The following is a 24,342-nucleotide window of genomic DNA, read 5'->3' as shown; positions in this document are numbered from 1 at the left end:
ACAACACAAAATAATAATAATAAATAAAGAGGGTGGGAAGAAATGTTGGAGGTGATAGATACGTTTATGATGTAGATTGTGGTGATGGTTTCATGGGTATATTCTTATCCCCAAACTCACCAAGTTGGTTACATTAAATATGTACAGCTTTCTGTACGTCAATAAAGTGGTTTTAAAAAATACATTATGTGTGTTGAAAAAGAATATGAAAATGAATATATGTACGTATGTGCATGACTGGGACAGTGTGCTGTACACCGGAAATTGACACATTGTAACTGACTGTACTTCAATTAAAAAAAAATACATTATGTGTTTAGTCCCAGGCAGAAAATTTAGTGCCAGTAAATGTGCAATAAATGGAAGAAACTAATTATAGTTATTAGTGTTTTTATTATTATTAAGAGGGTTGTATTTTGAGCTCAATGGTTTTTATGAATACAGAAAAAAAACTGAAAATTAGTTTGAGACATATGTCTGCTTTGGAGAATGGTTCTATAACCAGAGTATTCCAGCTAGGAATCTGGTCCTCTTTTCCTTAAGCCCTAGGAATTATATATAACATATTAGAAAGGTGTGGCTATTTATGTCCACTTCTGACATGTATTTTTTGCATGATGCTTCGACTGTAATAGGTAGTCTGATAGAGAATTTCCTGCCTCAGGTACCAAGACCATGACTAGAGAAACTCTTTGGATGACATATGGATGCCTCTTCTGTGGGTTTTAAAAGCCAGAACTTTTATTGACCCAAACAGCTGTTTTTATGTGTTTCCTAAAATTGCTTTCCAGTAGCAATCTGGCTTGTAGACGGCTCTACCTACGTTCCACAAATGCCTTTGCACTTGTTAGTAAACCTCTAAGGGCACTGGAGACCTAATGTAGATGATAAACGCTGTTCTTTCTATGATTTACTCAAGTTTAAGGACTCATTCTTCTTAGTAACACAGTCCTCCACCTAAAACAGACTGAATGGATTGGAAGTTGCCCACACATTTTTTTTTTTTTCTCTTGGAAAATTGTAGTTTCTATTTGTTGCACCACCCACTCTACATTCACATTTGAGAGGTGCTAAATAAGTCACACATTTGAAAATGTCATGCATGTCTAATTTTATGCCTGGCAACATACATTTTAAAAAAAAAAAAATTTTAAGGAAAGGAAACAATATGCCACATTTCAAAAATTTTGCCAAGCCTTATGTTATTGTTACAGAGCACGTAATCCTCCATGACGGCAATTTACCTATATCATTTCATAATAAAACCACACGCTTGTGATTTCTGTAATGTGTAGGAAGCCTTGGACACAAATAACGGCATTTGATCTTTCATAAATACAACTAATTAATGCCAGAGGGAAAATTCTGAGTTAGAGCTTTTCCTTCGCCATGGAATCAACAAAATTATGGGAAACAGAAACCGGACTATAACGTTTGAAAATCACAAAAGTGAGAGTGTAACTATTACTGAGAGATCCAAGTGAAAATCTTGGAATCAAGATCATTATCAAAAACATTTGAAATATACAAAGATAAGCGTCCTTTAGAGAATCACATTTGACTAGTCCCTAAATGAGAACTGCTGACTTGTCAGTGGGTAAGTTGTATCAGATAAACGTAACTTCATCTTGACCCTGTCTATCAGGTAGTATTTATTTACCTATCAATATTAATTCCTTTCTGTGTACTGCAGGTTCCCCTTTAACTTTTTAAAGTGACCCTTTTACATTAAAATTTAAGATGATGTTTGAAATATATCATTCTAGTACTTTCTTCCATTTATTCAAGAACTGTGGGAATACAGATCAAATGTGCTTCTTCTCTCTCACAACTCCCCATCGCCAATGCATTCCTCTCCCAGGACATGGAAGCACCACCATCCAGATAACCAGCCAAACAACCTAGGGGTCATCTTTAATTTTTTTTCTTTCTTCCTCCCAGAGAATCAGTACCCAGCAAGTCTGGGTCAGTTCCACCTGCAAATAAATCCCAATCCTTCACTTTTCTCCATTTCCATTACCACCCCCTACTCCGGGCTACCATCATATTTCTCATCAGGCTAAAGCAACAGCTGCCACTAGGGTCCTCCTGAACCCACACTTCACCTCATGTTCTGTCCCCAACCACTCTCCACCAGAAGAGACAGGGATCGTTGAAATACACAAAGCAGATCACATCAAAGCTGTGCCCCAAACACTCAGCTCCCACCCTTCTGGAAGGCAAAGAGGCGAGGCTTATTCTGCCTCAGGGAGACTCTCCCCTCCATTTCCATGTCTCCGATGTCTCCGACTGCTCCACTCACTCACTGCTATCTCTTTACAGCACTTAATGCTTTTCATTTTTTACAAAATTAATAAACTTTATTTTTTTAAAGAGTAGTTTCAGGTTTGCAGAAAACTTGAGCAGAGAGCACAGAGTTCTCATAGACACCCCCTGACAACCCCCTCAACAATTTCCCCTGTTACTAGCATCTTGCATTTGTGTGGCATACTTGTTACAATGGAGCAACACGGTTATGTTCTCATTAACTGAAGTCTAGACTCTAGATTCGGGCTCTTAGTGTTGTACATTCTACGGGTTCTGACAAATCCCAATGGTGTCATATAGTCACCATTACGGTATCACACAGAACAGGTCCACGGCCCTAAAAGTCCACTGTGCTCCAACCACTCACCCCTCCCCTGCAACTTCTGGCCACTGCTGATCTCTTTACTGCCTCTCTCATTTTGCCTCTTCCCGAATGTCCTATACTTGGAATCACAGAGCAGGTTCACTCTTTGATTTCTAAAAGGTATTAATGATTGCCTGTGTCCCCCTTTGGAGTACAAGCCTCAGGAGCATAGGGACCTTACCTGTCTTGTGCCTTACTTTGCCCACAGCACCAACAACAGAACAGGCTCACGGGGCATCCTCGGCAGGAACCTGTGCCCTGAATGAATGGGACGGACCTACCCACCAGCCCAGCAGGGAGCAGTCAATCACCTGCACACTTCTGAAACACTCCTTTCTCGATTTGTTCTAGAGATCATCATATTAATTGAAATAAGTCAGACAGAGAAAGGCAAATATCATATGATATCACTTGTATGTGGAATCTAAAAAAAAAAAAAAGATACAAATGTTCTAGTAACTTGGGAGCAGACTTATTCAGATTTCTGATTGTCACATGGATGCTCGGCAGACACTGGGAAAGGAAGAGTTAGTTGCTTCCCGGCCCGGGTAGCTGAGGGTGTGGCAACTACAGGTCCTACTGCCACTTGAGCTCAGAATGTTCCGTAGGGATTGATCCAGTCATGCTGGATACACAGATGCTCCCGAGTTATGCAGAATCTGCAGCATACCTTGCGTGTGACAGTGAGCTTTGCCCTCCCTGCCTCCCTCCGCCCTCCGTACTCACGGCTGCGCGTCACTGCTTCCTCACTTTCCCCTTTCACCCTTGCCTTTGCTCTTCTGAATCTTACCCATTTACTCCCTCCCTGAACAATCTCCATTTGGATCACTCCCTATTCCTGTCTGTTCGCTTCCTTCCAAGCAGAAAAAACACCCTAATTGTGGCCTGTGAGAGACAAAACAACACTTGAGATTTCCTCTATTAAATAAAAGAAGAAACCCGTATTTTAAAACACACAGTTAACCATAACACAGAACCACACCCTCTAATACACTAAAAAAAACACCCAGAGGTCTTTGCCAAAATTTCCATAAAACCTCCAACTTCTTTCAGGAAAATTCTTTTTCCTTAATCTCCACCATTTAAGATATAAAAATCAATTTTCTTACTCAATTCCTAAATTATTTTTTGTTGTTGATCATGTCACTGTTCTTAGAAATCTTTCTTAGTGTCCGGCCCATAGAAGGTGCCTCTGGATTCATGATGATGGAAGCTTGCTGTTTCCTGTATTTTAGATTCTAGGAAATATGCCCATCTTCACCCTATTCAAGGCCTTAATTGTTTTATATCCTTCTAGTGTAGACCCACTCAGCCTCTTATCCTTCCAAACTGAGTCCTAATCTTTCTAACATAAACCCCTTCCCAGGACGAGAAGCACAGATAAACAAAATCCATTAGCAACAGTGTTGATGGCAGGAAGATGTCTTTTGGGGGTGGGGAGGAGGCGTTTGAAACCTGAGGAAGGAATGTTTTTTTAAAATGTGCAAAATTCAAAAGAACATAGCATACAAGAAGAAAACGTATTAAAACCCGTTTGTAAACTTGAAATATTTAAGTTATATTCCAGTATTTTCAAAAGAACAGGGAAATCTCATCATTCTATTTGAAAGGTAATTAGTTAACTCATTTAATACCAAAGAGCACTGCCTAGTTCTGTGTGTTTAATTTTGTGTTCTATTTTTTTTTTTAAATTAGAAATATACTTTCAAAGGCCTTACATCTATAACTTGTAATTTACAGAGCTATTTGCAGTATGTACTCATACTTTTATATTATTCATTCACCTAAAACATCAGTGGGATACGGATGATTTAGACTTTTAGCCTATAATCATCTCCTTTTCATGCCTGAAATTTCATAGAATGCTTTCCAAGCCCCTTAAAAATAAGGCAATCTTATTTATACTCTTTAAGAGGCAAGCTTGTCCCTAAGACATATTTCTTTTTAAAATTTTTCCCAAGTTGCATTAAGATGATATAAAAGAAGAACTAAAGTAAGCCCAAAGTATGCCCATGAGACTTTAATGACTTTGAGGGCTTCAGTGACCTCGGTAAATCTCTTTCTAAAGCTTCATTCTCAGGGTTGATCAAGTTACTAAAAGCCTCAGAGCAATCACAGCCTTATTCTGCACGTCAGAATCCATAATTCTGCAGGTCTTCCTTTAGCTATCAGCTATGCTGTTAGATATGAAATATTCCCAACCGCAGAATCACAGTCTTGCTTCAGTTCCCAGTCTTTTCAACATTCTTTCGAATGGCAATGTATTCAATACTATTAAGCAGTGGGCTCAGTAAAGGATAAGATATACAAAGGAGCAAACTTACCATCAAACACGTTACTATGATAATGAAGATGCTGAGAAAAATGACAACAGCATAAAATCCTTCTTTGCTCCAGATTTTGTCCGCTTCATGCTGTCCTTGTAAAACATTTTTCTTTAAAAGCAAAACAGAAAGTCCGATGTTAAATGAGAGCTTCAAGAGGCTGGCGTTCTTATCAGACACTAGACATATTTTTAGCTTGATTTCACTCAGTGTAGTAGAACACACCTACATCTCCAGCTGCCAGAGCTGCTCCTCAAACTGCTCCAAGACACTAGATTTCCATCCTTATCCCTTAAAACATTATTTTATCTCCTGGACAGAAGCAAACACGCCCGACATGGCATACTGGGTCCCAGGCTTCATAAATGTCCCTCAAGGTCTTTCTTGGAAGCTACCTGGTTCACAGGTGAGAGAGTTCTGTTCTTTCCTGTGTTGAGGAAATTGTGTCTGAAGCTCTCCTGTTTTCAGGCCCCTCCCACAACACCAACACCCTGATTTATGTGCTGTGACACTGCTCTTAACTTTTAAACAAAAGTGAAACAGGTGCAAACGAAATCTCATGATGCATAAGTAAACAGAATAACAATGTCGCCATCATTTCCTTCTTTTCTTTCTTTTATGAAATCCTTTTTTTTTTTTTAATGCAGTCTAGTTTGTCACAACCTGATGAATGTACCACCCCAACCACATAAATTGTCAGGATTTCATATTTTATTTAAAGCAACAGGGAACAGGGAACACCAAACGTCTAGAATTCTTTGGTGATAAAAGGTAAAATAAACAGTTTCATTTTTACTTATTTGTTTGTTTATTTGCTTAGCTTACTATTGGAGGGGTGGAAGGGTAGAGAAAAAGCATGGATAAAATGTGAATGAGAGTTTTATTTTATCCATTCTTTTGAAAAAAGCACACGTACTAAAATCACGTCTTAAACTGCAATTACGTTTTATAACTCAGTGAAATTTACAGATTTCAGAAAGTTTTGAACAATGAGCTAGTGAACGGTGAAAAGTCACACTGGAGCGCAGCTCTGGAAAATGAGAGGTCATCTTGGGCATTCTAACACCAAATGAAGTCCAAGATTAATGTAACCACTGGGATGACCTCAGTCTAGTTTATGTGGAAAAGAAGAACCACTCAGCTGATCCTTGTCAACTGACAGATTCACGGGAAATAAATAGTGGTTGTCTCAAAAAAAAAAAAGACTTTAACAAGTCTGATCTTGTAGGTGTCTGAATTTTGAAATCATTATTAATTATTTTTCAAGACTTTTTAAAAAAGAAAATACTTTCACCATTTGTAAATCAGACAAAAAGAAACATTTGCCTTGAAAAATATTTTTATAAAAACTTATATCCTGAAACTCAAATGAGTCTTGGTGGGGGCTAAATAAAACAGAAGAGAAAGGATCTTTGAGTTCGATTGTGGTTACAGTAACTATTTGGGGGAGATTCCTATTGCTTGAAGTTTCCATTTCCTTTGCTCATAAAATATTGATATGCTCACAGTAATATCTTGCCTTTTTAAGACAGACAAATTTAGAGACGCAAGAAATGATTTATGTATTTTTTTAAATATGTAAATAGTAAGTTGATGGAGAATCTGAAAATGCTTGCTTGATGAAATGATTAGAAACCAACATGTCCTGCTGAAAAGGCAGTCTCGGGCTCCAGTGATAACCTGTCTTTTATCACTGACTTTAGCCAGATCAGATTTTATTCCAGCATCTCTGTAAACATAGCTGGAAACTAACAGAAGAGAAAACTCTTGTAGAAATCAAGTATAAACATGGAAATGAGTTTCTCTGCAATCAACTAAATAACACTTATTGTTTGCTATTAAAGCAGACCACTTAAGCCTTCAAGTAGGCAGCATAAACTTGTCAAGTTTAAGTATGAAGATCGAGCTTTAGTTCATGTAAAATTTGGATAAAAAGGAGTGGTTAGGTGGGTGGAAAGAGATTTTGTGTTCCTAACCTGATTTGGTTTCTTTCTTTCTTTCTTTTTCTTTATTTTCCTCCCGCTATCGTTCTGCACCTCCTAGAGTGTCAACACGTTCCTTTCTGCTTAAGACAAATCTATTTTGTTTTCTCTTTTAACCAAAGTAGTAATGATGGAAGAATTAACCTCCCCCCCCCCGCCCCCCCGGCCATTACACCACCCCCAGTTAGAAAGATACATGTTTTGAACTCCAGAACTTAGTCACTGCACTTTCTTGGTAAATAGATTTCCTTCTGAGTCATGCTATTCCTACTGAGCACAACTATAATTGTGCAGAGATCTAAATCCCTTGATAAGGGCAGGGTAATAAATGGAAAAGTTCGTAGTTAAGATCCCACAAATCATAAGATTATAATTCACAAGAATCTCCCATCTAACCTTTATATGAGGCTAACATGATGCCTTTTAGATTTTGACAGGGGACTGTGGGTTCAATAGTTCAGAGGCTCTGTGGCCGGGTCAAACCAACGTCACTGTATCATCTTTACTTCTTATTTCATAACCACACCACTTTCCCTTTAACTTTGTTGCAGTGAAAGAAGTTGCTGGGTTTGGTTTTGTTTTATCATTTAACGTGTTTTGTTTTATTATTTAACGTTTGGGCAGTTTCTTGTATTGCTAACAGTGGCTTCTCTACATCCTATTTCACTATTTGATGTACCATAGTTTTCTTGTTTGTTTTTTTTTTAAACCAGTTCTGACCCCAAATGCTGAGAGAGATCCCAAATGCTAGGAGAGATAATACAGAGACATTACGAGCTACATCTCTTTAGAGAAATGAAGCACACAGAATAAAAATAAAGTGGAAATAAATTAGTTAGTTAATTAATTTACTTAGGCAGATAAATGAGATGCATCCTACCATAACAGAGTTTTGTTAGATAAATGCCAAACTTCTGCTGTGTTATGCACAAGGTAAACAGTTGGTCTGAATGATCTGATACATGTTAACACTGAGTGTATTCCCTCTTGGTACTGTATGGTCAGGACTGTAGGATTCTTTAGAGTGCTGGCTAATGTTTAAAGGAACAATCACCAAACTCGTGAATTATGGGTTACATTTATCTGGTATACCTTTTTTTCTCTTGGTAAACATCCCATGAAAGGCTTAGTCAGAACACTGGCCTGTTATTTAAAGACGGTAACTTCCTCCTTTGAAATATAAGACCTGTGAAACTGGGGTAATTTGCAATCAAACAACAACAACAAAATCCCAAATCATTTCTTTTTCAATATCAACACAGAATGTGTTGTTTCAACAGACATTTAATGAATTTTGTAAAAACATTTAAAAATCGAAACTAAAATAATGAATTTAAGTTTGTTTCCCTGAGATTTGGCTTATTAGGCAAGAGGAAGTCTGGTTTTTAATCTTTATGAGCATCTTATAATAAAATGATACTTGAGGTCCTACAACATTCTCAGTACCATATAAAATATATGAAAGAAATAATGTCTTTGTCTCTCGGGAAACTTAAAAGTGAAATAAAAATAGATGATTAAGCAAAAGGAAATTCTATTTGTCTTTGTTTCCCAAGAATTGTTTCTGATTTAAACAAAATCAAGCAAATAAAGAAATGGCAACAACAAAAGTCACGCCCTTCCCTGAAAGTATTTTATATGAGTGTAGGAAGAGAGGCTTTGAGACAGCATTCACAGTGTTCTGTAATCCACGTGAAGAATGAAAACCCAAAACACCAATATTCATTTTTTTTTTCCTGGTAATAAACATGTTACCATATCAGAGATATAACTTGGGGATAAAAAATGTGAAAGAATGAGCTGAGGCATAAACTGTTTTCACACATCAACCACTAAGATGAGTAAAGAAATGGGGAAAACTCACAGAATACTGTTATCATCAGCTTAAACCACTGTCAACAAATGCCTTTGCTGTGCCTCTTGGTTGCACGTGTCTGAAGCTCCCCGGGAAGGCCCTTGCACACAGCAGACAGCCATCTTCTGTCTGCATCTGGAGCCTCCGGTCAGAGGGCAATGCCGGGCCCTTTCTAGAAGTACCGGAACGAAAGGCTCACACAAGCCATCAGCCATGGCTCCAATGCGCCTTGTATCCAATCAAAACACTTCCCAGTCTCTGATAACACAGTGGTTCCTAGAGTCTAGATTTCCTAGATTCCCACTATTTTATAAAAACATATCACACTTTGATCAGCAAATATGCTTTTATTACTAAATGCAGTATAGACCTGTGGTCAACTGAGAGCTACTAATTCTGTGACAGGCATTCAGGCTAAGCTCCTCGCCTTCACCAGGCTGAGGTGTGTTGGAAGATCCCAAAATACTTTGACTTTAACTAATTTTTTGGTATGCTGTTCCTCTCTGGGTTGACAAATGTGAATAACTCACCAAGCTGCCATGTTCCTAAAGCCTTTGGAATGGCATTTAAACTCAGAATAAAGTAACAGGAAGGAATGCTTATATTATTATGGGGAAGCAGAATAAATTGATCTAATGGCCTTTTTAAATTTTAAAAAAGAATTGTCCAGGGCATGATGTGTGTAAGCCAGTCTGGGAAGAGTCCAGAATAGAGTTGGGTTTGATGTACGAAAGGGAGTCACATGCAGGTCGGGATGGAGAGGGTCTGGCTGTTTAAGCTCATGGTGACCACTTCTCCTGGCCTCTCTGAAGCATGAAGTGGTCTCTTGTTTCTCAAAACTCCCATGGACAGTGTGGTTATGTTATCTTAGTCCTGTACTCTCCTTATCTGCTTGTATCTTGTGGCCCTATTAGAACTCTTGAAAAGCAAAACTCATTTTTTAATTTATTTGTGTATTTGTTTTCTTATTTATTTTTCTGATTTTGGACACCACCTAGCACTGTGCTTGGTTACGTGTACACCCACTGTATGCCAGGCCCTGAGTGAAGGCACGGAGGACACAGGTAAGATGATGAAATGGCATGTGCTCTCCAGGAACTACAGCACAGAGATGGACTTGAAGACCCACACGGGATAAGGCGTTACTGTCCTGAGCTCAATGAGAATGCAGAGCAGGCACCCACGCTGTGGAGGCACAGGGGAAGGCTCCGCTCTACCGTAGACTCATCTTGAGACGTGAAAGGTGTGTAGATGGAGCGACATACACACAGGCGTGGAGGGGAGAGATGGTGTGGGATGTCCTGGTCCCTATTAAGGTTGGAATGGCTGAGGCATAAACTAAGAGAGTGTTGCTCAATGGTGATGCAGCTCAGCCCGCAAAGAACCATATGTCTTGTTAAGAAATCAGACATGATTCTGTAGCATTTAGGAAGCCAAAGAAGAGTCATGACATTAGGAGGGCGTGGCTGGATTTGCTTTTAGAGATTACTCTGGTGGCAAGAAAGAAAATATCGTGTGTGCGCGCGCGTGTGTGTGTTGGGGTCGGGGGCAGGGAGGGCAGGGAGGGGAGCCAACACTAAATGCAGGAAGACCAGGTGGAGATTGTTACGGTCTTGGTTCAGTGATGAAATGCATTTTAATTCTGCCAGTCCAGCCTGCGTTCAAATGATATTTGTTCAGTGCCTACTCTATGTGATGATTTCCACGTATTTTTAGAATTTTTATCATATTTCAAGTTTATAAGATAAGGACTATACCCAATTTCTTCTCTTTCTTTTTCTTTCTTTTTTCTTTTCTTCTTCTTGTCTTGTCTCTCTCCCTCCCACGCTCCCTCCTTCCTTCCTTCCTTCCTTTTTTTCTGTACTCATTTAGGATATAAAGAAACCAAGGCTCTGAGAGGCTGATACTACATAAAGACAGACAATCTCACAGAGATTAAATCACCCAAGGTCACACACATTTTAAGTGCTGGCTTTGGGACTCCAACTCAGTCTTGTGACACAGCTTTCTACACCACACCCGTGACATCTGCTGTCACGAGAGACAATGAGCTTTACTGCGAAGGGAAACTGACCAGGAATAAGATGTCTAGATTTTACAAATGAACTACTTATTATTTACAACTTAGATGATTGATTTCTTGAGTATGTGTAAGCACATTTGACTACCCTTTATGATTGGATTACCACATTCTGTTGATTCTTATTTTGTGGTTGGCTTTATTCCTTTGATAATTATGTAAGTTTCAAAAGCTAAAGCTCTAATCTGTTCTTAGAAACAATAATTAGTACATGTGAATTAAACAGTAATATGTAAATTTAAAAAGGTGCAGTATACTGTATTTATGTATTTATATGAAATATAATGTGTGTGTGCAGTTGAACTGTAATAATTCTACCTAATAAAACTGAAAAAGGAAAAAAAAATGTTGCTTATAACCTGCCTTGCTTTGTCACCTTAATGAAATCACTAAATTTCTATGGGCCATGTACTTTCTATATCTTTAAAATGTTCACATATGCTTCCTCAAGGTTCTGTGAATTTATTTACATATGTTTGGGGTGATGATCATCCTGGCAAGTTTGTTAGAGTGGAACAGAGGAGGTGAAGTCAAAAAGAGACTGAATTCATTCAGGGATGAGAATGGTGGAGGTGGCAGGGGAAATATGAAAAGTGTCCAATTTAGAAAATACTCATAGTCCTTAAGACTGGGTTCCTTAGCAAAATAAAAAATCTCATTGCAAATGAATCCCAAGGTTGTGGGAAAAGGTGAATATCTGGTGATCAGTTTGACAACAAAGGTAATAAGGAGTAAACCTGTAGAGGAAGAAAGATTTGAGGATGTGGTTTTGGGCACCTCAGGTTCAAGCCATCAATTGACAAATATATCTAAGTGGCTTTTCTTCTAGACAATTTACTGGGTAGGTCAAAATAAATCATAAGACCATAAGGATTTGGAGAAGAAAGTGTAGAAAAGTGAGATTTTGATGTGAAAATGACCTTCCTTCAGGAATAAACATATACAGTGTGAAATCAGAGAATTTTAACCCTTAGGGAGATTTCTATATTATTAAATAACACACAACAAACAGCTTTCATCTCAAAGCCTCCTAGAATTGGGTCATGTCATGCTAACTGTGCACATTTTTAAACGAAATAGTCAACGTACCTCAGGGGAGACTTCTGTAATTCCAAATTGGGACAAACTTTGATGCAAAACATTGATATTAAGTGAACGCAGCACTTCCTCAGATGGCAGGGCGTCAGAAATTCCTGCTTTTCTATTTATGGGAGACACAAATAGCTCCACGCTGTTCTTCTTTCCCTAGTAAAAGCAGATGATTTGTATATGTTAAGAGACATTTCCAACAACTTGGAAACATTAAAGAGAATCAGAGCTTTAGAATCCTAAAAGTCATCTTGGAGATCACATGTATTAGGTATTCTCCGGTGCACTGCACATTACCAGCCCAAAGCCTGAAACTTTCAAATGGCCTTCATCCAGTTAGTTGACACCTCAAGGTTTGTAATTTCATATTTCACTGGATGCTGATTTATTTTGCATTCTGTGTTGTAATTTTTGAAAGATAGTGTTCAGATGTTCCCTGAGTAATTGTGTTTAAAGAAGCATTTTTAAATCAAACAAATTAAATAAAACAAGATGTGCTGATAGAACAAGACAATGATTAGACATCACCACCCCACTATTTTTCTAGTAAATTGAATTAAAGTGAAGGCTGGACTAAGGAAGGTGATGCTAGCTTTGAAGTTGCTTCCCTGATCCTGTTTTTCACCGCAGATATGCCACACTTCTAAGATCTAGTCTTTGGTCGGAATGCACATGTCATGCAATGAGATCATGTTACTTTCCTATTAGTATTCCGTCCTTAGCTGAAATGGAGACAGACTTTCTTACCGTAAATGGCTGATACCACATACACACAACAAAACAAACACCACACAAAAATGACACTGCCATGGATAGATCGCAACTGTCCATCTTTTACAATTTACACAAAACACTTATAAAAGGGAATTATTAGTCTTTTTTTTTCTTTGATACATGGAATTCTCTCCTGCTAGAAACAGTTTCTCTTAATGCAATGCAACTTTTTATCAGAAATTCAGCCAAGTATAGGACAGAGCACCGTTCTAGAAGTGTACTTCTAACAGTCCAGAAAAAAACGTTTCCGTGTTTGCAGCGAACAACCAACAACGACTAAACATCACATATTGATGTGGAAGGTGTTCATAATCATTTAAATAGTTTATGACCTAATAACAACAATAGTGAGGCTAGAGCAGTTATTCTATGCTTGTCCTGCTCCCATGTACCTTGAATCTGTTATCTCATTTAATGCTCGAAATACCTCCAGGGCAGAGGAATTAGAGCTATTTCATTTTGTAACTGAAGGACCGTAAGCAGCTTGCCTTAGGTCACACAGCTGCGACACAGTCAAGCTGGAAATGGACCATAGTTCTGTGTCTGTCTCCAAAGCACATGCTCTTAATCACCATACTCTGCTGTCCCATGTATCTTTATAACTTAAACTAGTATAATAATTATTCTTAGAAGTAGACGCGCGTAAATGCTAACATTCTCCGAGGATATGCATACCTCTTCCTGGGCGTGGCAAATCCCTCTGTTATCCCTTCAAAGAGCTATTATGCTCATTAAATCTATACACATAAAAGTGCATCTAAGATACCTGAGTATATATAAAAAGTCTAAATCTAGATCTAAGACATCGACAAGACCTATGTCTTCTCACTTGAGCAAGATACGTGCTGGATATAAAAAATCAATTTCACTCCCAGGATATTGGGAAATGCTGATTTTCTTTTTTTCTTTTTTTTTTTTTAACTTCCTTTTGGGGGGGAGGTAATTAGGTTTGTTTATTTATTTATTATTTATTTTTAAACGGAAGTACTGCGGATTGAACCCAGGACCTTGTGCATGCTAAGCTGGCGCTCTCCCACTGAGTTCTACCCTCCCCACTGTTTTTCTTCTTCTATGCTACTGAGTTTAAAACTCTGTTTTCTTAAGCTTATTTAGTCCCAGAAAACAGGTGGCTCACAGAATAAAAGTTATTATGGGGATGGAAACAATTCACCTTCCACATACAGAAAAATGAAAAGGAACAGAAACTCTAAACCAAAATTAAACAGCAAATCCTTCTCCGTAGCTGGAAATGCAGGTTGGATGCAGTAGAAAGCTGAGCCCAAGCAGGAGAGCATAAGAATTTAAGGCAAGGAGAATGTGAAATCCTTACTTGAATTCCCTGTGCTTGGATGACATCAAGGTCCTCAAACACTGAGGAAAGCGGGAAGAGAAAGGATGTGGGTGATTGACAAACAGTTAAAGGTGGGCCTTATACAAAATATCCTGTGGGTTTACCCCACGCCCACCACAGATACCCATCGACCTTTCAGCACTATGCTTGCATTCCATTTGGGCTGCAGTCTTAAGGACTGGTTCTCCTTTCTTCTTTCTTCAGTATCCTCTGCCTGTGCATCCACCATCCTTCGTCCTGATATGCTGGAAGCGGTTTTAAAAGATGCTGTCTGGAGACAGCACCTGAACTAAAATGGAAGTCTTCCCTCTCAGGGAGAATATTTTGGGAGTAGTGGCAGGTTGGTGAGACAAGTATATTGGGCCTCTCTATTCCTACTTATCAGGATGCCTAGTCTTGAACTATAAGAAGGTTGACGGACTTTTTCTCTATTGGGCCAGACAGCAAATATTTTAGCTTTCAATTTAGCGAAACAATCTGATGCAGCTACTCAACTCTGCCGTGGTAGCATGAAAGGAGCCACAGACTATATGTAAACAAATGGGTGTGGCTTGTTCCAATAAAGCTTTCTTTACCAAAGCAGGTGGTACGCCAGATGTGGCTCATGGGCCATAAAACGATAACATGGGTGTTCTCTATTACTGTTCTTTATTATTGAGCCCTTCAATAAAAATCAAGGCTTGTGCTGTGGGAATGTGAAATGCAGGCATCTTACAATGAGGCGATTGATGTGCACTTGCTGGGGTAAGAGTCCTAAAGCAGCCGCCACTCCTTGGCGGAATATCCGGAGCAAGGTTATGTTCAGCTGGTTTACATCCATTTGCAGGGTCTGGAAGATAAAAAAAAAAAAAATCAAAGTATAGTAAATCTTTGATTTAGGATATTCATTTCCTAATAATGGATGACTGACCACAACAATTTCTGTGACTTTTGAGAAACTGACACTCCCAGTGCTTTACTGAATGTTTAATGGAGATAAAATTATCGGGACATTGTACGTGAAATTTTAAATGGTGTTAGGGAAGAAGATGGTACATTGTATAACTATGGAACTTGTCTCATTATAATCAAGAACATATACGAATGATCAATTCATAAAGAATTTCACTGAAGTGCATGTTGGTTTTTTTTCACTTTAGTTTAAGACCAGATGACAGAGTGTAATATGTGGCCAAGTATATTTCAGTAACCCAAGCCGGAGGACATATTTAATTTGTGTTCACACACAGTCAGAGAGGAAGATGCTGTGTAAGTTCCATAACACCAGGCTTGGCAGTTTCTCTATACAGTGACTTGCTGCCAGTGTAAGGCAAACGAATGAGGTGCAATAATACATTTCCAAACTCTGGTAAAGAGGCCAACGGTGCTGATGATGGAGTCTACGGTTAACAATTCTTATTCAGTTGCTTGGGCAAACACTTAATTTTTTAGGTTGTTTTGGAAAAAAGGCAATCAAATGTTTAAAAATTCCTAAAATACAAACAAAATGAACACTACATCCTTAATTTAAGGATGCTGTCATTATACTTAGAACATGAACTAGTTAACTATGTATTTTCAAAAATGCATCATAATCACTTGAGACAGATCCTTCGCAAGGTGGGGAAACCAAACCTTTATGCATCTCTTTATTATTTTATAATGCTTAATTCACCAACTTGACCAGAGTCGGTTATCAGGAACTATTGGATGGCTGCAACATGATCTGTTCTGTAAAGTGAGGCACACTTCTATGTACAAACTTCCCTGATACAGAGACTGGCTTATAGGTGTAAACTACTAAAATGTAAGAACTCTTTGAAGACCTTCTCCTAGTTTGCTGTAAAAGGATGATACTGCTTCAAGAATTTATAGTTTTGTTAGGAAATAACACATCCTCTATAAATAAAATTGAGTACAAAATAGGTGACTGGAAACTGGACCAAATGCTCATTGCTGCAGGAATCAGAGGGAGTTGGGGAGGTCAAAGAAGAGTAGTGGTTCCCATTCAAAATGGTAAACCCAGCTGAAGCTTCAGACTACTTACGCATCTTAGGACCTTTTAATGGTTGCGTAGGGCCAGTGGCCATAGAGGTTTGTCATGTTAGGGAGCTGGAACTGGACTCCTTGCAAAAAAAAACTGAGATCCAGTAAAGGGAAGAACCATTGGAAAGCTGTACTCAACACCCCAACTATCAGGTACAACTGGCTTCAGGGGAGGGGGAACGAGATGTATGTTGAGGGTCAGTAGAAAAGCTACATCAACACCATCAGTAATATTTTTCTTATTTAATGAAAACCATCTAATGGTTCACAATTGTTTGGTATATTATTTCCTGTATTTTTCTATAGTCTAGAAATGTTTCCAATATATAAAAAGATACCTTAATGCAGAAAGTAAGACTTGAGCTCAGCCTTGAAGGATGAGTGGCATATGAAAATGAGTGGTAGTAATGAGAAAGACAGCATTGTACTTTTAAGCATGCTTTTTGTTTTACAGAAACATGCTTTATGGAAACCCCAAGAGATTAGAAAAACTCAGTTCGCTTGGTTTGAGAAACCGAGGCTTTCTTTTATCCAATAGCTTCCTTTCAGTTCTACAAGGCTGTGAAAAGTACCAGTAGATAGGAGATGCTGTATTGGAAGCTGTTTATTCCCCTTCATTTGCAAAGCCAAAGATGGGCTCCTTGGTTTCCTGCAAGCATTGCTGAGGAACCACCGGACTTCTGGCTCCCGCAGTGTTTGTCAGGCAGGGGGAGCAGGCGGGCACAACCCTGGATTCCCATGGGCAGGATTTGGAGCCAACAGTCTACGCTGGGAACCGAGAGTCAAGGGGGTTGTCTACACACTTGAGAACTCAATTCCCAGGGCCACGATTAACTTGAAGCCTGTAACTGTGGAAACAGTATGAAAGTCTAGGTTCCTCAGGCTGAAATGGTAAATGGCAGTGAAACAGGAACTCAAGCTTTAAAATCACTCAAAATGGCAACTTTCCAGGAGGTAAAACTGTGCATTTGAAACAGAAATCTAAACTCTCTAACTAAAATGTAGATGTGAGTTGAGATCATTAGTTTAAAACTGCCATCATCCGGTTCATTACGTCAAACATTTGAATAATTTGCCTCCGTTCTCTGCTTGCCTGTGAAAAGCTGAATTGATCCCACAGAGCAAGCATGTATTTCTATTTCCCTGTCAAACAGTGATGCAGTACAAAAAATATGTATTTGAGGACCTAATATGTGCCAGACTTTATATATGAGCGCAACTGGAGAAAAAGAAAAGATTCTAGACAAAATAAGAATTTTATTTCAGAGAAAATAAAATAAATCTGACTTCCTATAGTAAGAGAATATTTATTACCTCCTTCCTCCTGGACAGATGCTAGAAATGCACATCTTCTTCCCTCCCTATTAGTCTCTATTAGGTGAGATCATAATGACTATGATAAAATATAAATTTCCATGGCAAGAACAGTGTCACAACTTCAAAGTTACCAATAGAACCGTTGGAGATATATTTCCATCTGAATTCTAAACCCATTTGGTCATTTCTATTATTTAACATACAAATGATTTAAGTTTTTAACTTTAAGAGAGATTAAAATGCTCTTTCCAAATGCAAATGCTAAGCCACTTCGCGGTAGTAAATAATGTAAATAGTTATTATCCAAAAGCAACTGAATATTTTTATTGCTGTTCCAAATATATAAACATACAGGAAAAAAATTAAACATTAAAATTCTAAGATTTCAAATTCCATCTGAATTTAAATTTACTGGGACTCTGCCTTCTAAAGAGATTCCCGAGTCAACTCCTTTTCTCTGGGGCCTGGGCTGCCTCCCCCATAAAAGAAATACCACTGTAATATGATTTTCTTTCTTTCGTTACCAGACAGTCCACTAACGTAGTTGAAGCCTGTGAGCCCTAGATATAAATCAATTTGAGAAAATTGATTAAAATGTAGTACTTGAATTTAGGCACCAGCATTACGTTTAAATTGTTAAGTATGTGATTGGCTTTTAGCTATTTATAGTTAAAGGACAGTTGAATTATTTTGCCTGGGCGGGGGGTGTCAAGTTTCTAAATGTTAGTTACCTCTCGATGTTATAAGGCAGCCTGGTCTGTCATCTGATCGACCCCAGTAAGAGTCAGGCCCACGCCCGGTAGCCCCATTAGGGGTTGGAAGGCCAAACAGAGGTCCTCCAAGCCCCTCAAAGAAATCCAGTCTCAACTCCCAACAGCCACCAATGAACCCAGCTTCCTTCAGGACCCACCTGGCAGGAGGAGACCACTCACCTATTTTTCACTTGAACACGTGCTCATCACTACCTGGGGTCTCTAACTTCATTCGTGGAGAGGAGCCCCCCCTTTTTGGCCAGTAGTTGGATTGTCAAGTGATTCCCCAGAATGAAAGCAGAAGTTTCTCTGTTTATGCCTCTGAACAAAGAAGAAAACCCTGACCTGTCAGAGGCATTTTATACCATCACCCAATCCCTTCTTATGAGGCTCTGTGCCGTCTTCAACTATTACTTACATACTAACGATTTTTATTTCCGTATTTCAGGTTTCCATCTTCCTCTGAGTCCTCCACCTACTCCCCTCTACCTGCCTGTTCCACTTACACTTCAAACTCAATATCATCCAGATTGAACTTACCTTTTCCCCTCTCCTCATGCACAACCAAATTTACTTCTAGTTATATATTTCATATAACAGAATGAAGTACCGTATTTGGAAATCATATTGACTCAACTCTTTTACCTTATCTTTTATCCGCCCCCCTCTTCATGACATCCACTGAGATCAAGTTCTGTCTATTCCAGCTTCTAAGTATCCTTTGAATGTTGAGTCCATCTTTGCTTCATCTGTATTTCTACCATCTCCATTCAGACCACTATCATGTCTATCTGGGCTGTGTGAATAGAATCTTCATGGGCTGCCAATCTCCTATCGTCTCTAATTCATTCCTCATATAAACACCATAGGGATCTGCGCAACATGCCAGCTCAATCAAGTCACAATTCTGCTTAAAACACTTTGAGGAAATCTCATTTTTTCATGAAAGGTCCTAAGTCCTTGGTTCACTGCAGTTGCCCTGCCCTCCCAGTGTGACGTCCCAGCCCTGTCCACCATGTACATTATACTCCAGCTGTACTCAAGGTGTCCTCAACATGCCGTGCCCTTTTTGCACTGGATCAGTACATACGGGGATCTTGGCTAGGCTTTCTTCCTTCTCCCTGGGGACTCAGCTCAAAGACCATTCTGTCAGATTTCCATGACTCCTCTTTCCCCTTCCTTTGCTTGTATCTTTCAGCTCTCCAAGAGTATTCTATGTTGGAATTTAGTTATCTTTGTTTAAATTTTTATAATAAAAATACAAATGAACTATTTATTACTTATAACTTAGATGACTGATTTCTTGAATATGTATAAGCACATTTGACTGTCCTTTACGATTGGATTATTGTATTCTGTTGATTCTTATTTTGTGGTTGGCTTTATCCCTTTGATAATTATGTAAGTTTCAAAAGCTAAAGCTCTAATCTGTTCTTAGAAACAATGATCAGTACATAGATGTAAACTAAAAAAAAGTGTAGTATACAGCATAATGTATATGTGCAGTCAAACTACAATAATTCTACCTGATAAAACTGAAAAGAAAAAAAAAACTTTTATGATTAAAAACTCGTACTTATCACAATAAAATTTAAGGTATAGAAAGAGATACAGTGAAACGTGAAAGTACGCATGTCCTCTCCTAACCTTTCATTCCAATCTTCAGAAACATCATTGCTATTTCTTGTGTATTCTTCCAAATATCTTCTATGCATATAGTATGTAAAAATAATACATATATGTTACACATCATGTTTATTATTTTTAAATACAAATAGGATGGAACCACATATATTGTTCCACAATTTGCTTTTTTCACTTAATATATCTGAGATCTATTTCTGTATTTACAATACATACCGTCATCAAATATCATATTTTGATTCTCATCTAGTAATTTCTTACTTTTAATAGTTTAGTTTATCCTGCTGACTTTTATAATTTTAACAGATCTAAATGTGTTTTGTTACTTTATTTTATGCTATCTTTTTAAAATTTGCTTTTATACTTCCTCAGTTTTCTGTCTTTTGCTAAGTGGTCTGGTCTTTTTTTTTTTTTTTTGGTTCTATATTTTTCTTTTTTCTTCCAGTGTCTATATTTATAATATTAAATATTACATGATAATATATTCAAGTCTTTTTTTCTTAATTTATAAACATCAGGAAGTATTAACTGCTGCTATGAAAAATGAGAAAATACACATCTCTTTCCACCATTTCTCATGATCATCTTCCAGTTTTTATAATTATATTATCTTTATATTATTATTTAATATTATATTTATATTATAATATAAAGTATTAACATATAATATGTAATACATAATATAATATATATTATATATAATATATAATATTGCACACAATATAATACAATATATTATAAATATTATATTTAATAATATTTAATATTATTATATTATTATGTTTTACAATTTTTGTATTATACTCTCTGTAATAGAGACTACTCGCCAAACCTATTGCCTCCTCCTGGAACCTCGCCCCATTTATATCTTGGTGGAGCCATGTAATAGTTCTCACCAATTAATGTAACTGGAAGTAAAGTGATATTTTCAGTCTGAGGCAGTCAAGAATGAAGATGTCTCCTCTACCCTCTCTTTCTCTCTTCCCTCTGTCTACAAGCTGAATGGTTCCAGGGTGACCCTAAGACTGTATTAAAAATGGTGGAGCCACACAAAGGAAGATGCCTGAGGTCCGAATGACTGTAGGAAGCAGAGGCCTCGCCCAACACTTCTCATTAATAAACAGTGACACGAGTTTAACTTTCACTGCATCAAGTCACTAAAACATCGGGGTTGTGTTAGCACTATTTACCCTGGTGAAGATATTCTGAAGTATAATTTTTAAAGTTCTGTCGTGTTAGCTGCATAGTCAAACAGTCATGATCGTGACCAGCTCTCTCTTAGAAGGGTGTCACCGTTCCTGAACTCTTTATTTTGACGTATCTCTTATTTAGCTGGATTTCATTATCAAATAGTTTCTTTCAAGCAGGGTTCACGAGTGCTATATTTCCTGAGGTGTCATGTGTCTGAGAATGTACTTACGGTGCCTTTAATAATACATGACAAGTTGGCTGAATATTGAAGTCTTGATTCAATCTTTATTTTTATTTTTGCCTTTAAACTCTGCTGTTATTCCAATGCCTTCTGGCATTGAAAGTTGCTATGAAAAATACCTTGGCCTGAGGCTAGCCTGTCTTGTAGAAAACTTGCTTTTTCTGCCTGCAATCTCACAGGAGACTTTATCTTTAAAGTTAAAAAAAACTTCACCAAGATATTTCCTTGGGTTGATACTTCCTGCAAAACAGTATGCTCCATGAGGTCTACATATCCTAGACTCCTTATTTCAGAAATATTTTCTCCTATTATACATCTGGATGATTTTTTTTCTACTAAATGTTCTGGACTCATCTTTAAAGACACTAACTGTGTAATTTTATATTCTTTCTCTTTAACTGCTTTATTTTATGTACTTATTTTCTCTTACCACTTGTATACTCTTTATTCAATTGAATTTTTCTCGGGCCTGCTCTATGTCCTTATATGTTTTCAGTAGAATCTGATCTAATTCTTTTGTTTCTAATGTGATTTCGATTCTTTAATATGTGTGTTTTTTTAAAAATCATCTTCTGAGTTCTGCCGGCAAACTTTTTGTGATACACTAGACAAGATATGCTCTCTCTTAACTGTTTCAGACAAGACTTTCATTCATAGTTTCTCGGTCTTCTCTATCCATTTTAAAATCTTTTTTTTTCCCCAAGGAGTTCAGCTTCTCTTTCCCTCTCAAAATCCTCTAATGACTTTCTATTATATTTAGAGTTAATTCAATTCCATGGCTTACAAGTCCCTACTTCATCTGGTTCCTGTTCCTTCTGAACCTCACCTCATATCTCTCTGTCAAGCCACTCCGTTCCTTCTCCAGTTCCTCAGACAAGCTGTGCTCATTTCTACCTCAGGGCCTTGGCATCTGCCTGCCCACTGGAGAGTGGTTCACCCTCACTGTATGGTGGCTCCTTCTGACCTCACACTCTCAGTTTAAATGCCATCTCCTCAGGGAGGCCTTCCCAGCCTGGCCGTTCCTTGTCACAGCACCCCGCTGTATTTTCCTCATAGCGTTTATCACTATCTGACAGCTTCTTGTTTATTTTTTGTTTATTGTCTATCTCCCTTTTATTAAAATGTGGGCTCCGCTGTTGTGGGACCTGGTCAGTCTTGTTCTCTGCTGTATCCCCAGGGCCTGGAAGAGTGCCTGACACTTGGTAGGTATTTAATAAATCTTAGTGAAATGAAAGCATACATCAGTCATCACCCTCAACACTGTGTAGTTACTACATTTGACCCTTGAACAACATGGGCCCACTTATCCACAGATTTCTTTCACTGAAATACTACAGAACTACACAATCCAAGGATTGGTGGAATCCAAGGATGCAGACCCTCAGATGTGGAGGGCCAGCTGCAAAGTTATACTCAGGTTCACCACTGCACGCGGGGTCGGCTCACCTAACCCCCGTGTTCGTTGTTCAAGGATCAAAAATTATAATGGGAAGAATCTGAGTTCCACGGTTGGGGTAGAAAGGGTTACAAAACCCAAATTATCTCTTGAGGAGGTTGTATTTGGTTAAGTAGTTCACCTGAAATGCCTAACCACTCAAAACACACAAGAACTGATTTTACACAATTATCATTATATTTGGTTTGTAATTAATGTATCTCTGATACTTCGACTAAATATCAGTTTAACGTTTTGAAACTAGCTTCTAACAGGCAAAATCAAGATGAGTTTCCTGGGTTGTGTGCTGTATTGGTTATAAATAGCCCTCAAACATACAGTGACTAATCTGAGAATTTTAATTTAATTTTATTTCTTGTGACTAATTTGAGAATTTTAAAGTTTATCTTTCTTAAAATTTTTTTTTTTTTATCGAAGAATGATCAGTTTACAATGTTGTGTTAATCTTTGGTGTACAGTATAGTGATTCAGTTATATATATTTCTTTTCATTTTCTTTTTCATTATAGGCTATTTCAAGATATTGAATACAGTTGTATTCAACAGCTGTAAAACAGAACCTGATTGTTTATCTATTTTCTATATAGTAGTTAGTATCTGCAAATCCCAAACTCCCAATTTATCTCTCCATGCCTGCCTACCCCCACTGGTAACCATAAATTTGTTTTCTATATCTGTGAGTTAAAAAGAAAATGTATCTTTCTAATTATAACAATTAAACATGCTCATGATAGAAGATTTAGGAAATACAAAGAATTAGGAAAAAGAAATAAATAATTATTCATAACAGTTTATCCCATCGCCCTGAAAAAAAGACTGTGGTGTTTTTAGTTTTAGTTTTTTCCTGATACCTAGCTAATAGAATATAATACACATATATATGTTAGATATACCAATATATATCTAACATGTAATCATACAAATATTTATCCATTTTAATGTGGTAATAGAGGTATCACATTTCTATGGCTTTTCTATTTCCATACTGTTAGGGGGAAACACTTCTTCCCCAACCCTGCTGTTTTATTCCAAGTGGTGGCAGCTGAAACACAGGAATATTCCAGGATTCATCCCCTCCTCAGTCGCCCCAGGGGAGCGGGCGTGACTTGTATAGTTGGTGCATCTGGAAGGAGATACTGGGGCATGGGTAGCTCTGGGCTTTCCTTTCGGGATCTGCTTGCCGGTAAGGACCAATAATCTAGCCTTCTTTTTGCAAGCGGTAAAGCACATTGTAAAGGCTGTGTCCTTTCAGGTGAGGCCACCGTTGGCCAGTGTGCCTGTGACTGGTGGGTAAATTTGCCTAAGCAGGAGGGGCAGTCACAGAAGTGTGCTGTCATGGTCCTAAGTGACATCTCCAGCAGCGCCATCAGCAGTAAGGTTATAGACATATATTCATCTCCACAGGGCTGCCTCCTCTGTCTTTCTCAGGCAGGAGAAGAAGGATGCTATTTCTCTGTCCCCCTCAAACACCAACGCATGGCACCACAGGGTCAGACATCACACTGCCCCCTGCCGCCCAGATCCCCGGAAGGAGAGAAGGCTCTAAAACGTTTTCTTGTCGGTTGGCCTTGATGTCAGCACGGCTATCTGC

At 38.1% G+C, this 24,342-nt stretch overlaps 1 protein-coding gene across 3 annotated transcripts in view; it reads right to left on the bottom strand.

Moving 5' to 3' along the window:
• PTPRR (protein tyrosine phosphatase receptor type R) overlaps window positions 1–24,342 on the bottom strand; it is a 228,504-nt gene that overhangs the window by 94,927 nt on the left and 109,235 nt on the right. For 2 of the 3 annotated variants that reach the window (XM_074375402.1, XM_074375401.1), the window contains exons 3-5: window positions 14,842–14,955; window positions 12,002–12,157; window positions 4,996–5,106 (exon numbers count right to left, since the gene is read on the bottom strand). In XM_074375402.1, the coding sequence (XP_074231503.1) occupies window positions 4,996–5,106; window positions 12,002–12,157; window positions 14,842–14,955 (381 nt within the window). Of the gene's footprint in view, window positions 1–4,995; window positions 5,107–5,220; window positions 5,398–12,001; window positions 12,158–14,841; window positions 14,956–24,342 lie in introns of those variants that run through there. The other variant, XM_045519461.2, reaches the window with a different exon arrangement.

Source organism: Camelus bactrianus, chromosome 12 (assembly GCF_048773025.1).
Source record: "Camelus bactrianus isolate YW-2024 breed Bactrian camel chromosome 12, ASM4877302v1, whole genome shotgun sequence".
Lineage (NCBI taxonomy): Eukaryota > Metazoa > Chordata > Mammalia > Artiodactyla > Camelidae > Camelus > Camelus bactrianus.
This window is presented reverse-complemented; position numbering and strand designations above follow the sequence as displayed.